Genomic DNA, 14069 nt, shown 5'->3' with positions numbered 1-14069 from the left:
ATCACCTTAAACAAAAAAATGAGGTGAGGGTTAAATACAAATCAATAATTTATTCATGATTTTGCGACACGCTGTGTTAAAATTCAGAGGGAATATGTTCAATTGGTTTGAATTTACCGCCCAAATTGGACTGACATGGCAAAAGACCACTGGCGACTCATACGAGCCGTACGAATCAATCAGCTCGCTCACATTTAGATGCGCTCGGATTGGTTTGTTAGCTTGCGCTATTTATGCACTAAAGATTCAAGCCAATAGGAGAACATTTCCGCGCTATGGTTGGCCCTAACATCCAATCAGATCCGTGCTCTACTGGGCGTATCCAATCATAACGATGGGCGGGACCACATAGCTCCAGCTCAGGCAGTCCTTAAATACTGCAGCACCTCTACGGATCGCCTCACTGATTTCTTCTACGAGCTGAGGAAGGAAGTTTATTAAACAACCTTAAACGACATGTCTGGAAGAGGTAAAACCGGAGGTAAAGCCCGCGCTAAAGCGAAGACTCGCAGTTCTCGTGCTGGGCTGCAATTCCCCGTTGGCCGTGTGCACCGTCTTCTGCGTAAAGGCAACTATGCTGAGAGGGTAGGTGCTGGTGCTCCTGTGTACCTAGCCGCTGTGCTCGAATACCTCACCGCTGAGATCCTCGAGTTGGCGGGAAACGCTGCAAGAGACAACAAGAAGACTCGCATTATCCCTCGCCATCTTCAGCTGGCCGTCCGTAACGACGAGGAGCTGAACAAACTGCTCGGCGGAGTGACCATTGCCCAAGGCGGTGTTCTTCCCAACATCCAGGCCGTGCTTCTGCCCAAGAAAACGGGCCAGACTGTTCCTAGCACCGGTAAATCGGGAAAGAAGGGTTCTTCTCAATCACAAGAGTATTAAGCGCAATGCTGAACTGAGATAATGCACCTAAAGGCCCTTTTAAGGGCCACCCAAGTTATTCGGTAAAGAGCAAATCCCATGTCTGAATTATCTAGGCTGTATGGAGCCTATTTAACGCTAACTGTGTGGTGTTACTACTTTTTTTTTTTTTTTTTTTTTTTTTGTAAATAAAAGTTTTCACGTTTTGTTCTGAGGTGAACGATCACTTTTATTCCGCGTGATCAACGGGAATAACTTAACTTGATTACGTAAGTCAATCAAAAGGCACATTTTGGTATTCAAACTATATTGTGTGGGTGTATATATGAAGCTTCGGTAACAGGCTTTAATTTTTTAGATTGCCCATTTGATCAGAAACCTTCTAGAGATCAAACTCTTAATTCCCTTGTAACGCAACTCAACTCCGGTTAATTTAAAAAAAAAAAAAAAGGCTTCATAGTTGTAAGACCTCGAATAGGCTGTTAAATAAAGGTAAAATATACTAAATTCGTCATTAGGAATCATGGCCGGATGTAAATGGTATTTATTTTCAAGTGGTTCATAGAAAAAGAGGGTAGGCCTGGCATCATTAGAAGTGGAAGACTATCAGCATGAATTCTCTTCAAAACCGTGCAAATGTCAGAGTCTTGGGTTTGAACCAGAAGCCAAAGAGAAATGGGTGCCATCACATTGATAGCACTGAGGTATAGTATCAGAAGTAACTTGTTGGTTGTTTTTTTTTTAATGCATTGATATATATAGCCAATAAAGGTTGTATTTTAGTTCTAGAGACGGAGTTTACGGTTTATCCAAGTTGACAGCATGTCAAAAGTTCTAGATCTAATATTCCATTGCACAAAATGTAAAAAACAATATTCAGCTTTGGAGCATCATTTAGTTTCCTGGCTGTTGTGAGAATGTCTTTGGCTCCCTTATTATTTATTCAGATTCGTATTGTGTAAAGTAGCATCATAAAATGCCACTGAATGCCTGAAAATATAGTTATATTTTGTCTCTTTACCGTGGGCTAGGGATGGGTGATACCACATTTATTTCCCATGTGATTCGATACTGATACTTTTTGTTACAATTTTAACGATTACAATACTGCTTATAATTTTAAAAGTGTATGTGATTTTTATTAATTGTAAAAATACATATTATTATAATAATAATTATTATTATTAAACGTTAAAGGCAAATGACATAAACATTCAGCCATTAATAACTAATTTATTAAAAAAACAAAATTAACAAATAAATTAAAATGTTTAAACAACCTTCTTACAACAAATATTGATTAAATAACTGAAATCTTAATTAAATAAACAAAAATACCAACAACAACAAACTGTGGATAGTTTTACTTATTTCTTTTTTAAACAAGCAGTTTCCTTGTTTTGGAGACCTAAAAGTCCCCAGGAAGTCAAAATGTATTGGTATTACTTGTGTGTTTTGTCCCTAATGTAAGGAAAACCAGGACACCCCACACAAACATACACACTTTATATTTATTTGTATTCACCTAATGGTTATGACAGAGACAGGGAGTACAGTTAATAAGTTAATGACTGTGCTCTTTGTAACTGGATAAGGTTTGCCTCCATGAAAACTCTCCTGTAATGTCTTTTGGCAGGCAGAGGAAGACTGGGCAGCTGAAAACTATGCATCTTGATTTTGTTCAGCCTCTTTATACGTTTCAGGGTGTGTTGTTTGCAAGTGTTTAAAAAGATTGCGTGTATTGTTGCACTGTGTGACTCTCTTATCACAAATATTGCATCGTGCTATACTTTTTTCAGCTGATGAAAAGTAGCACCACACCACCCTGCGTTTTCTGCCATCTTTTGCGTGAGTCGCAACTGAGTATTAGAGCAGTATTAAAACCATAAAACTGTGTTGGACTGCCCAGAATACTCTCAAGATAAGGTCAAACTGATATGTACCACATGCAATGAAAGCTGAGTTGATGTGCATGTAAGGAAACCCACCAGCTGCTTGAGAAAAGCTCTCTCTGAGATGCACCGCAGCATTGTCTTGATACTGCAGAACAGACACCATTTCAAGGATGTCTTTATCTTGTGCTCTGACTTCCATTGCCAGTGCTCCCTGATGTTAAGACACATTACTGCTTATTTAACATTTGCTGCAGGCTTATACAGCAGTGGTTTCACAGCCTGTATATCTGATCACAAATGCAGTATGTTCTATGTTCATATTAATTCACCCTTCCACACAGTTATTCCAGCCTTAAAGGGTTACTCCACCCCAAAATTACAATTTTGTTATTATGTCATTCAAAACCTGTAAATGCTTCGCTCGTCTTTGGAACACAATTTAAGATATTTTGGATGAAAACCAGGAGGCTTCTTACTGTCCAGTAGACCGCCAAGTAAAATATACTGTCAAGGTCCAGAAAAGTATGAAAGACATCATCAGAATAGTCCATCTGCCATCAATACACTGGCAGCTTATGCTCTTCTGTGTAATCTAAGCTTATGTGGAATGACACAGAGGAGACAAATTGTTGAATAAAGTCATAATTTTTGTTTTTCTTCGGGTACAAACAGTATTCTCGTCGCAACATAACTTTACGGTTGAACCACTGTACAGTCACAAGACTCCCAAGGTTTCATCCAAAATAAAATAGTTCTGAAGACAAACTAAGCTTTTATGGGTTTGGAGTGACATGAGGGTAAGTGATTAATGACAACATTTTTATTTTGGGTTGAAGTATCCCTTTAAGATTTTTTTCTTTTTTTCAATTAAAACATAATGGAGATGGAAGCTGTGTTTTCAAACATTGAATCATTGCTTATACAAGACATTTACATATAGAGACCATATTGACAAACTCTGTGCTCCATTCAATGTATTCCTTATATTTTCTTTACTTGGTCTTAAAGAGGACTCAAAAAGTCTTACATTTACCTTCATAAAGCCTGCAGAAACCCTGCATGCAACATATACCAAAATAAGTGCACTTTTATGGCTGTAACTGTTAACGAATTGTTACACAGGTGTTTCCTTTAAGGTTTATAACGTGCAATAACAGTTGAGGCAGCAGCTGCATTTTTTCTCACATGAACAACACAATAATAAGTACAAAGCATGAGGAGTATAAACACTGGAACATATTTACTACTATTTTAAATCTAATGCATGAAAACCTAATGTAATTGCATTTTTGCACACTTTCCTGGCCAACTGCATACATGCAATCTTCAGGGTCCAGAATCTATTATAAATATACAATAAATACATCTATAAACACTGCTGTAGTCACCAGAGACCTTCATATTCAGAATAGCAGTTGGTATTCTTGCATTTAGATCTGTCTCCATCGAATCAACATCTGATGGATAGAACCAAGTCCATTTCCTACATTTTTTTTTCTTTTTTGATACAGCTGCTGCCATTAATAATGTATAAACCTCCACAGACGCAATAGGAAAGAAAAGTGCAGGATACAATATTTTCAAACTCCAGTTGAGGGAATCGTTTCCTTAGCTGAGCTGCTCTGCGAAGTGAACTTGTGCCAATCACACTGCGAGGGAAAAAAAAGGTTTCTGACAGCTTTGGTTCCATAACTGCACAAAGCTGTCAAAACATGCCATCTATGGCAGAATGTAGATTCTCAATTAAATTCTATCACCATGAAAAACACTGCTCTCCCTTGATTATTGGGTCATTAATCAAATTCTGGAGTATAGATGACTGTACTTTTATTTGGCATGAGAACATTGTAAAAAACACGGAGCTCACCTCTTCTCTGGCAAGCTGTCGAGGATAAGTCCAGCCTTCTTTGGATGAAGCACCACTGAATCATGGGGATTTTCCCTCCTTCAAAAGAACAACACACAGCAAATGACTCACCACTCAAACAGGTTTTCAAACTACTACATTGCCCTTAGTCATTAAAAGTCATAAATATGCAGCTCCTAAATTAACTTTAAAAATTAAATGAGATAAACCATTCATTAAATGGATATTTACACTACTGGTTTGTAACTTTTTGTTCAAAAGTTTGTATTAAGGATGTTTTTTTTTATCTTTTTGAAAGAAATTACTTATTATCATTTATTTACACTTATTTTATTATTACATTTTGAAATAACTGTTTTCTATTTTCAAAAGTAATTTATTCGTGATGGTAAAGCAAAATTTTCAGCAGCCATTACTTTAGTCTTCAGTGTCACGTGATCCTTCAGAAATCATTCTAATATGCTGATTTTGCTGCTAAATTATTAATAATGGTTCTTGTGATTATCAATGTTGAAAACATTCAAAATGTTGAAATAATTTTCTTTCAAGATTCCATGATGAAAAGAAGTTCAGAAGAACATATCTGAAAAGCACGTTAACCCCAAACCTTTGAAGGGTAGTGTCTCTTGATTTCCTCAAATATATTATGTAGCAAAAACTGTTTAACATTGACAATAATAAGAAATATATCTTAATAAGCAGCAAATCAGCATATAGAAAGATTTCTGAAAGATCATGTGACACTGAACACTGGAGTAATGGCTACTGAAAATTCAGCTTTGCCATCACAGGGATAAATTACATTTTAATGAAATATATTAAAATAGTGAACTGTTATTTTAAAAAATAATGATATTTTACAATAATAGTGTTTTATTGTATTTTCCAACAAATAAATGCAGCCTTAAAAACATTAAAAACATTTTAAAAATAATTATTCCAAACTTTTGACTAGAAGTGTAAATTAATAAATCAATTAATTTAATTAAACTATTCATTATTTGAAAAAACAAACAAACAATAAAAATAATATTTATGAGATGATGATGTGGTCCTCACTGAAGAATGGCTCCAATAGTGAATCCAGGGGGCAATGAGGTAGGTAATCCTTAAGAGAGTGCACCACAATAGTGCACTCTCTTAAGGGATTTAGAGGGGAAACTTCCTATGAGCTGACACGCGAACATACTTAGCATCCGTGTCCTAACCAAAGCTCAGTTTTAATTTAGCAAACTTACTCATTTCTCTCAAGGGCATTCTCCAGCTCTTTGGTAAAGAGGCTCTTTTCACCAGTCTAAGAAAACACAAGTTATCAAGTTACCAAAACATGATACATATGTTCTGATATGACATCTGATAGGTAATAATGGATTTGTACATGTTGGGGCACACAAATGTTCAAAGGCATTTCTTCATATGTACATCACAAAACTGGCATAATGGCACATGAAATTAAGGATGGAATTCTACCTTTAATAATTTTGTCCCCAGATGTCGACATGGCAAATGAAATGCACGCAGACAAAAAGGTTAAGAGGTGAACAGTTGTGCACTGGCTCTGATTCTGACATCATCATTCATGTCTCTGTTCTTAGCCAATCACTCTCTGTTCTTAGACAAGCAGTGAGTGCAAGAGGACAAGAAAATGAAAAGTTGTGTTTGTGTGTGTGTGTGTGCAAGCAACATTTACAAATGAAAATCTGCACATTTAATTGAAAGACATGACAAATGCAATACAATTAAAGTAGGTGGAATTCATGCACAATTTCCTCATTTACCTATCTCTAGATGAACGTCTGGATAAAGCTCTTTCAGTCTGCCAGCCACACTGTCTGTTTGAATGTGAGCCAGCTGAGCGACACACAACCTCATTATTAAAATTACAAAATCGTAATTTCATCAATGTCAAAGTCTCTGTGCAATATATGATGCAAATGCATGAATAAATTTACTCTGAGAGTGGCTCTCTCAATATTTAAAGTCAAAGTCATTTCAAAGATTCTCCATAACATTAATTTTATGATTAAAGGGGGGGTGAAATGCTATTTCATGCATACAGAGTTTTTTACACTGTTAAAGAGTTGGATTCCCATACTAAACATGGACAAAGTTTCAAAAATTAAGTTGTAGGTTTGAAGGAGTATTTCTGTTCCAAAAAAACCTCTTCCGGTTTGTCACAAGTTTCGGAAAGTTTTTTTCGAGTATGGCTCTGTGTGACGTTAGATGGAGCGGAATTTCCTTATTTGGGTCCTAAGTGCGCGCTCTTCTGCCGGAAGAGCGCACGCTCCCGTATAGCAGAGCACTGAGAGGCTGAGCACAGCCTGATCAGAGCGAGAGCGTCGCGAAAAGTCACAAAAGAAGTGTGTTTTTGGTTGCCAGGGCAAGACAACCCTGCACAGATTACCAAAAGAGAAACAGCATTAAGGGACCAGTGGATGGAGTTTATTTTTACAGAGCATCAACGGAGTTGTAAAGTGTTGCAAGTGTTTTTGTTTGTTCCCTGCATTTCGGATTGCACATCGTTTATTTCTTAAGGATAATGCAGTCCCAACGGAAAAGGGTCACGATTGTGTGTTGGAACCACATGCGGTGAGTAAAACTGCTTCAAATATCTCTTGTTGTTGTTAACTTAGCTATCAGCGCGTAAGCACATCAAGTAAACAACATGCGATGTTGGCTTCTAACTGCACTTTCCACATGTACAGCTTAAAAAAAAAAAAAAAAAAGACGACATAAAGTGGAACTTAGTCATTTTCCAAAACCGCTAAGCAAATATATACAGTACATACAGTACATACCACATAGCATACCGCCTTTGCTGATGCTGCTCTTGTTAAATTTCAGCCTCTGGATCTGTGTCACAGCTTCCACATGCTCTCAACTCAAAAGCCTACTGGTGCTCGTGATTCTTTAGCTCTGCCCACACGTCACGTCTCTAGGCGCTCATGTTTTTCCGGGAAAAATCGGTACAGACTATCTTTCTCTTATAAATATAATAAAAATAAAGACTTTTTGGAGTTATGAAGGATGCAGTACTACTCTATAGGTACTCAAGATTAACAGGATATTGAGTGAAAACGAGCATTTCACCCCCCCTTTAAATGTAAGCAGTCACTCCAAGCAATCATAATGTAGAGACTTATGGGGCAGTTTCTAGCTGATTAAAGCACACTACCGTATTTTCCGGACTATAAGTCACACTTTTTTTCATAGTTTGGCTGGTCCTGCGACTTATAGTCCAAAAAATACGGTAGTTCCAGACCCATTTCCATTTTGTTATCTACCCTCAATTTACAATGGTTTCCTGGAGAGCAGAAAATTTAAATACTCTCATTTCAATTTTAAATGCAAGTTTTCTCTATTTTTGACTTAACTGAATCCATTTATTATTTAATTTGAGCTTGCATTGAGAAAAACCCAAAATAATGGTAATGTCACGCGTTGTAAACCTGTACAGAACTGTGGGACCCTCGGCCAACCAAGTGACCCACAATGGGGGGACAAAAGCTACATTTCCAAAGGAGCATTTCATAAAATCTGTCATTAAAATTTATGTTTTATTAAACCAACATGACTTTATATAATGATTATCAGATTATAAGGTAACATAATATATACTAAAATGTAGATATACATTTTACATCTAAAAAAATAAATAATACACTATGTATAGTTTGTGGAAAAAATGGTTAGAGTTCATTATTGTCTAATTAAACAATACATGTTAAATATTAAATACAGTGTTAAAGTGTAGAAAATATTCTCATGAGAAGATGAAAGAATTGATGAATAAATTACAAAACAGCATAGCTGAATAACTCAAGAAACATTACCTGGCTCTTTCTTGTTCCCATGTGAATTACCCGACCGACTTTGCCATTTCCTTCCTGCAAGAAAGAGAATATCACTAAATTTAATTAATTCTCACCTAAATATCAAAATAGTTTTCATCTAACTCTTCTTGAATATACTTGAATAGCCCTTCAATGTTCTTTGCAGACACTTTTACAGTTCAGGCAGCAAAAAGAAAAAGAAAAAAGAAAACAGTTCAGGCTGCAGAAGATGAGGTCCAGGGTGAATGACTGAATGAATGAGCAACTGGTGGATGGGTTTTCTTATTCTATACAATGTCCTTGCATTCCCCACACCGTGTTTCTGGACAGCACAGATAAACTAAAGGCTCCATGCAATTTATGTAGTTGCGAGTCAGATATATGTTGACCACTTTTTATATGTTGACCACGTTTGACCAGTTTCACAACAGTGCTATCGGACGTTTAGTCTCAGAAAATAGACTACTTCCTGCAACTAATAAAATTTTAATTATATAATGTGAAATCTCAAGAACCTTCTAAAATGCTTGGCTGACGTGGAGAAGTTTATGAATATGAGACTTAAGTTACATGTAACTTCTTGTTTACTATATCGTTCATTTATAGGCTTAATCAATCGCCATATCACGGTCCACATTTTGTCAGAATATTGATTTCAGTATTTATTTTAAAATACATATATGGTCCTAAATTCAAAATTCCACACTTGCTTATTGGATCCACGTGTTTCTAGATATGTTTCCCTTCCCATCCACCAATAGAAAGACAATGTTTAAAATGGCAGCTCGCAGAGCTAATAAAATCTTGTAGCTGTTGCACTGCTTGAGAGATACTGTTCCCAGACATCCCCACGATCTGTTTCCCGAACTGTATTTGCACAATTGCTTTGTTTAAAAGTACTCTAATTTCTTCAAGTACCCTTTCTGCAGACTGTAGCGCAGTGACGCCTTTTTCTTCTGCTTTGACGTTTTATGGCGGTTGGCAAACCAGCTTTAGGTGCATTTACCGCCACCTACTAGGATGGTATGTCCGCGGTGACATCACGTACCTACATCACGTATGTATTTACCGCGCATGCATGGCAAGCCGTTTTAGCATTAAATGCCTCCTGCTGTACTAGTATCGCATTTAAATCTTTAGTTTGACTATCCATAACATATATTTCAGACCATTTGAATTGTAATTCGGCTAGTCATAATTATAATTTTACTAGTCAGAATGATAATTATATCTGTAATTATAATTACACTAGTAGGAAATCTGTATAAAAACTTTATGACTAGTCAAAACTCATTTAAGATATCTGTAATTGCGTCATAGATATCTTCAACAGATGCATCAAACATAAGCAAAGGTCATTAGAAATATCTCTAATTCATTTTAGACTAGTCACAATTATATTTTAAGACATCTGAAATGTGCCTGCTCCTAATCAAATCTGCTGTTGTGTGATGCAAGAATTAATTTACTCAGCTCCTCCCAGAGATCCTCCCCACCTAAGGTTTAGTGCTAACTGCTAACAACAGTAGTCTGCTTTTGTTGTCATGGAGAGAGAACCTACTTGATGAAGTGCTTCAGTGATTATTAAATAATATCTGGATGCAGTCTTATGTGGTAAAAGGTCTCCAGCGTGCATGTTTTATAGTGATGTGATTTTAATTGAATGTTGCAAAACGGACCAAATGCAGTGTAATGTTCAATAAAGGCAGAAAACCACAAACTCCTGAATTTATTTATTATATATTTAGACAAAATGAAGAACAATGGAATTATGCAATAAAAACATGAAAATTTGTACAAATAAATAAACAAACATCAACAATACTTCATAATCAGATGCAGTCAAAAAAGGTAAAGGCTGATTTAAAAAAGATTACAATTTAATAAAATTAATAAAACTATTTAACTGGCATTAAAGACATTTAGTAGTAACTTACATTACTTTGTGTATGGATTCAGGTTAACTTGTGTCGTTATGGCATTGGTCGTTATGGTTTCAGCCATGGAATAAAAAAATAAAGGTTATTTGCAGCCTTTTATGTTACACTTCTGACATTTTTTTAACTCACAATTCTTGCTTCATGCAAGTTGCAATGTGTTTAGCTATATCTCACAATGGTGAGAAAAAAAGTCAAAATTCTGAGATAAAATGTCACCATTAATTTATTATTTCTTTGTTTTACTTTCCAAAAGAGGACGATATCCGCTTCATTATACCTAAAGCTGATCTGTGCTGGTTGCTGAGGAAATACATATCAACTATGTGCTGTGGATCGTCGGATCGGCTTTCACCGTGGTCGAAGTGGAGTCCAGCCCAGGGTCATCACATGTGTCCTTCGTCGAATCTGCCTGTGGAACTGTTCTCTAACCCGCCAGCCGTTCTTCACTCAAGCCCGCAGTGTGTGACGCAGTTTCCTGAACCTGCAGACTAGCCTACAATGGGTCTATGCTCAAAAGCTGTTCTATAAAGTGAGGCAGTTACAACTTTTAAAGGACAGTCTGGCACTTCTGACTCACAGCCTGTAAGTACATTTTATATTTAAAGAATTTGCCACTGATGATTCAAACACGGGGCATAGAGGAGCAACAATATTTTTTTTTTACCTTAAACCATATAAAAACAGTGCATTACACCAAATACACTACATAATGTTCTTTTTTATCAATTTTGTATGACCCCCTTTAAATGAGATTTAACTAGGAATTCCAATTCAAGATTAATCTTAAGTTTTGCCTAGTCCAAAATTCAATTCAAGATATCTACAACTGCAATTTGACTAGTAATAAATTACTTTCAGATATCTACAAATGTATTTTGGATATCTTTAAGAAATTATGACGTCAAGTCAAGTCTGCTTTAATGTCAATTCTTCCACATGTACAGCACATACATACAGAGAATTGAAATTGTGTTATTCTCGACCCTTGGTGCATACAGAAAACACAGTAGACAGTAACAGTAGAGCATAAAAATACAGATAGATACAGATTACATATAAAATACAACTATACAAATAAGGGCATGTAAAAAGAAATAAATAAATAAAATAAAGCAGCACAAGGCACATGACAGAGTGCAAACCAGTGAAGTAAACAAACAGTGCAGATACAATTATTGTAGTACAAAAGAGCTTATTTAATCTGATTAAAGTGACAAAAAGCTCAGAGAGCAGTTATTTATTCAAACTGACCGAAGAGGTAGTTGAATGAGGTAGTGAGCAGACCAATGCTGCACAAAGTGTCTGGTGGAAGTCACAGTTTGTTAGTGGGAGGGGGACTGGAAGGACCTGGGGATGTGGGAGCCGAGGGGGTGGGGGGGGGGGGGGGGGGTGGGGGGTGTTCAGAGTTCAATGGTGCATGGGGCAAAAGAGGGGGGGAGTTCAGCTTCCAGATAGCCTGATGAATGAAGCTGTCCTTTAGTTTGTCGGTCCTGGCCTGGTTTCCATAAATGTCCTGGAGGGAGGGGGGAGAGACAACAATGATCTTCTTCGCTGTGTCCTCCGGCTGGACGCATTGTAGCCGCCATACCACAGTGATGCAGCTAGTCAGGATGCTCTCAAAGGTGCTTATGTAAAAGGTGCACATGATGGGGGCCAGAGTTCTGGCTCTTCTCAGTTTGCGGAGGAAGTAGAGACACTGCTGAGCTTTCTTGGCTAGATGCTGCAGTACTGCCAATCCAGGAGAGGTCCTCTGTGATGTGCACACCCAGGAACTTGGTGCTGCTCACTCTCTCCACAGTCACACTGTTGATGCTCAGATGAATATGTTGAGTGTGCACTCTCCTGAAGTCAACAACTATCTCCTTCATGTTCTCCACAATCAGAGAAACATTGTTGTAACTGCAACACCCGGCCAGGTTGCTCACCTCTTCCTGTAGTTTGTCTCATCTCTGTCACTAATGATACCCACTACAGTTGTGTCATCCACAAACTTAATGAATATGTTGGATTTGTGTGACAATGTGCAGTCGTGTGTCAGCAGAGTGAAGAGGAGTGGGCTCAGCACACATACTTGGGGGGCCCCAGTGTTCAATGTGATGGTGCTGGATGTGTGCTCTTGACCTGTACTGCTTGAGGTCTTCCAGTCAGAAATTCCAGTCAGAAAGTCCAGCCAGTTGCGCAGCGAAATGTTGAGCCCCTGCATGATCAGTTTGTGAATGAGCTGTTGAGGGATGATTGTGTTGAATGCTGAACTGTAAGCTCCTCTCTGGGTGGTGTAAACAAAGTCCAGAGTGTTGTTACTCCGTGTAGGAAAGTCAACGTTTTAGTGTATTTTGGGGAACACACTCTTTATGTCTGCTTGGTTGAAATCCCCAGCTAGGATGAGAAAAGCGTCTGGGTGGGCTGTTTGCGGCTCACTGATGTGCTAATACAGTTCATTTAGTGCCTTGTTCCTATTGCTGTTGTTGGAGCTGGGAGGGACGTATACAGCAACAAGCAGTATGGCTGTATATTTCCTCAATAGATAGAGCCGCCAGCACTTAATAATCATAAACTCCATAGGGAGAGAGAAAAGCCTCTGCATATGGACGCGCTGCCATCTTGACTATCTGCAGATATCTGCAATATGATTATGACTAGTCAGTTAGAGATGGCTTTAATTTAATTATCATTAATCAAAACTCATTAGTAGATATCCAAAAATATTTTCCAATGGAAGTAAATGGAACAAAATTACTAGTCATAATAACATTGTAGATATCTTCATTGCATTAAACGACTAGTCATAATCACATTGTAGATATCTTAATTCCAATTACGATGATTCCAAATTGCAGAATAAATTTCTGGAATTGGAATTTTGACCAGTCCAATCTAAATTATGACTGGTACAGCTAGAGGTGTTTAATGATAAAACGGCTTGCCATATACGTATGCCAAGAACACGTTGGGCTGCGTGTGTGTATTCATACTCGTCATTCAGCGCCACACAGCGCATAGTTAAACCGACACTGATGTCTCCAAATATTGTTTTGAAATGAGTTACAATTGTTTTAAAATGACATTTATATTATGCAACAGTTAAATGCAAGAGACGACGTATAAATTAAACTTATAATAAGCAAATATTTGACTGATAAATGAATCCTTGTGGAATTGTAGTGCTCTGATAAAGTACACACTTCAACAAAGTGTAATCAAGTGAAAAATCGTGTAAAATGTAGGTTTAAAAATAGTAAAACATATTAGAAATACATGTTAAAATACATATTTAAATTAGATAAAAGCCAACTGAGATTATTTGTATATGAAAAAGGTGAAAAGACAAACAGTGATTACCCAGACAGAGATCTGTAATTTCTTCATCATTAGTAAGGAACATAGGTGTGCTTCTTTCCTTCACAAGCCACGTTTCTAGTGTAGCACCTGAGTTACCTAGTCCAACGCAGGCTACTGGACCAGTTCTAGGTCCTCAAGGAGCGGAAGAAATAAATATAAAATTAGACTGGAGTTAAAAAATATAATAAGTGTATTAAAACCAAAAAAAAAAAAAAAAAAAAGGAAAAAAAACGGGCTATTCATTACATTACGCTACTTATGCATGCGAAACCTGACATCTTGCCTCAGCCACCAGATCTGGTCCGTATCCAGACCAGATGGTGGATCAGCA

At 37.2% G+C, this 14069-nt stretch overlaps 2 protein-coding genes across 2 annotated transcripts; one reads left to right on the top strand and one right to left on the bottom strand.

Moving 5' to 3' along the window:
- The first annotated feature begins 363 nt into the window (after positions 1 to 363).
- Positions 364 to 1034, top strand: LOC113074588 (histone H2AX-like). The gene has a single exon (XM_026247436.1). It carries the CDS (start codon positions 457 to 459, stop codon positions 883 to 885), a length of 429 nt encoding a protein of 142 aa, XP_026103221.1. The 5' UTR covers positions 364 to 456; the 3' UTR covers positions 886 to 1034.
- A 1227-nt stretch (positions 1035 to 2261) lies between these two features.
- LOC113074575 (porphobilinogen deaminase-like) lies at positions 2262 to 9460 on the bottom strand. Its single transcript, XM_026247430.1, has 5 exons — positions 9378 to 9460; positions 8460 to 8513; positions 5865 to 5920; positions 4627 to 4704; positions 2262 to 4408 (listed from the first exon to the last, which is right to left on the bottom strand). Exons 2-5 carry the CDS (start codon positions 8478 to 8480, stop codon positions 4243 to 4245), a joined length of 321 nt encoding a protein of 106 aa, XP_026103215.1. The 5' UTR covers positions 8481 to 8513; positions 9378 to 9460; the 3' UTR covers positions 2262 to 4242.
- Between the last annotated feature and the right edge of the window lie 4609 nt (positions 9461 to 14069).

The sequence above is a fragment of the Carassius auratus genome, chromosome 5 (assembly GCF_003368295.1).
Source record: "Carassius auratus strain Wakin chromosome 5, ASM336829v1, whole genome shotgun sequence".
Taxonomy (NCBI): domain Eukaryota; kingdom Metazoa; phylum Chordata; class Actinopteri; order Cypriniformes; family Cyprinidae; genus Carassius; species Carassius auratus.
The sequence above is the reverse complement of the archived record's forward strand: the minus strand, read 5'-3'. Positions and strand labels throughout refer to the sequence as shown.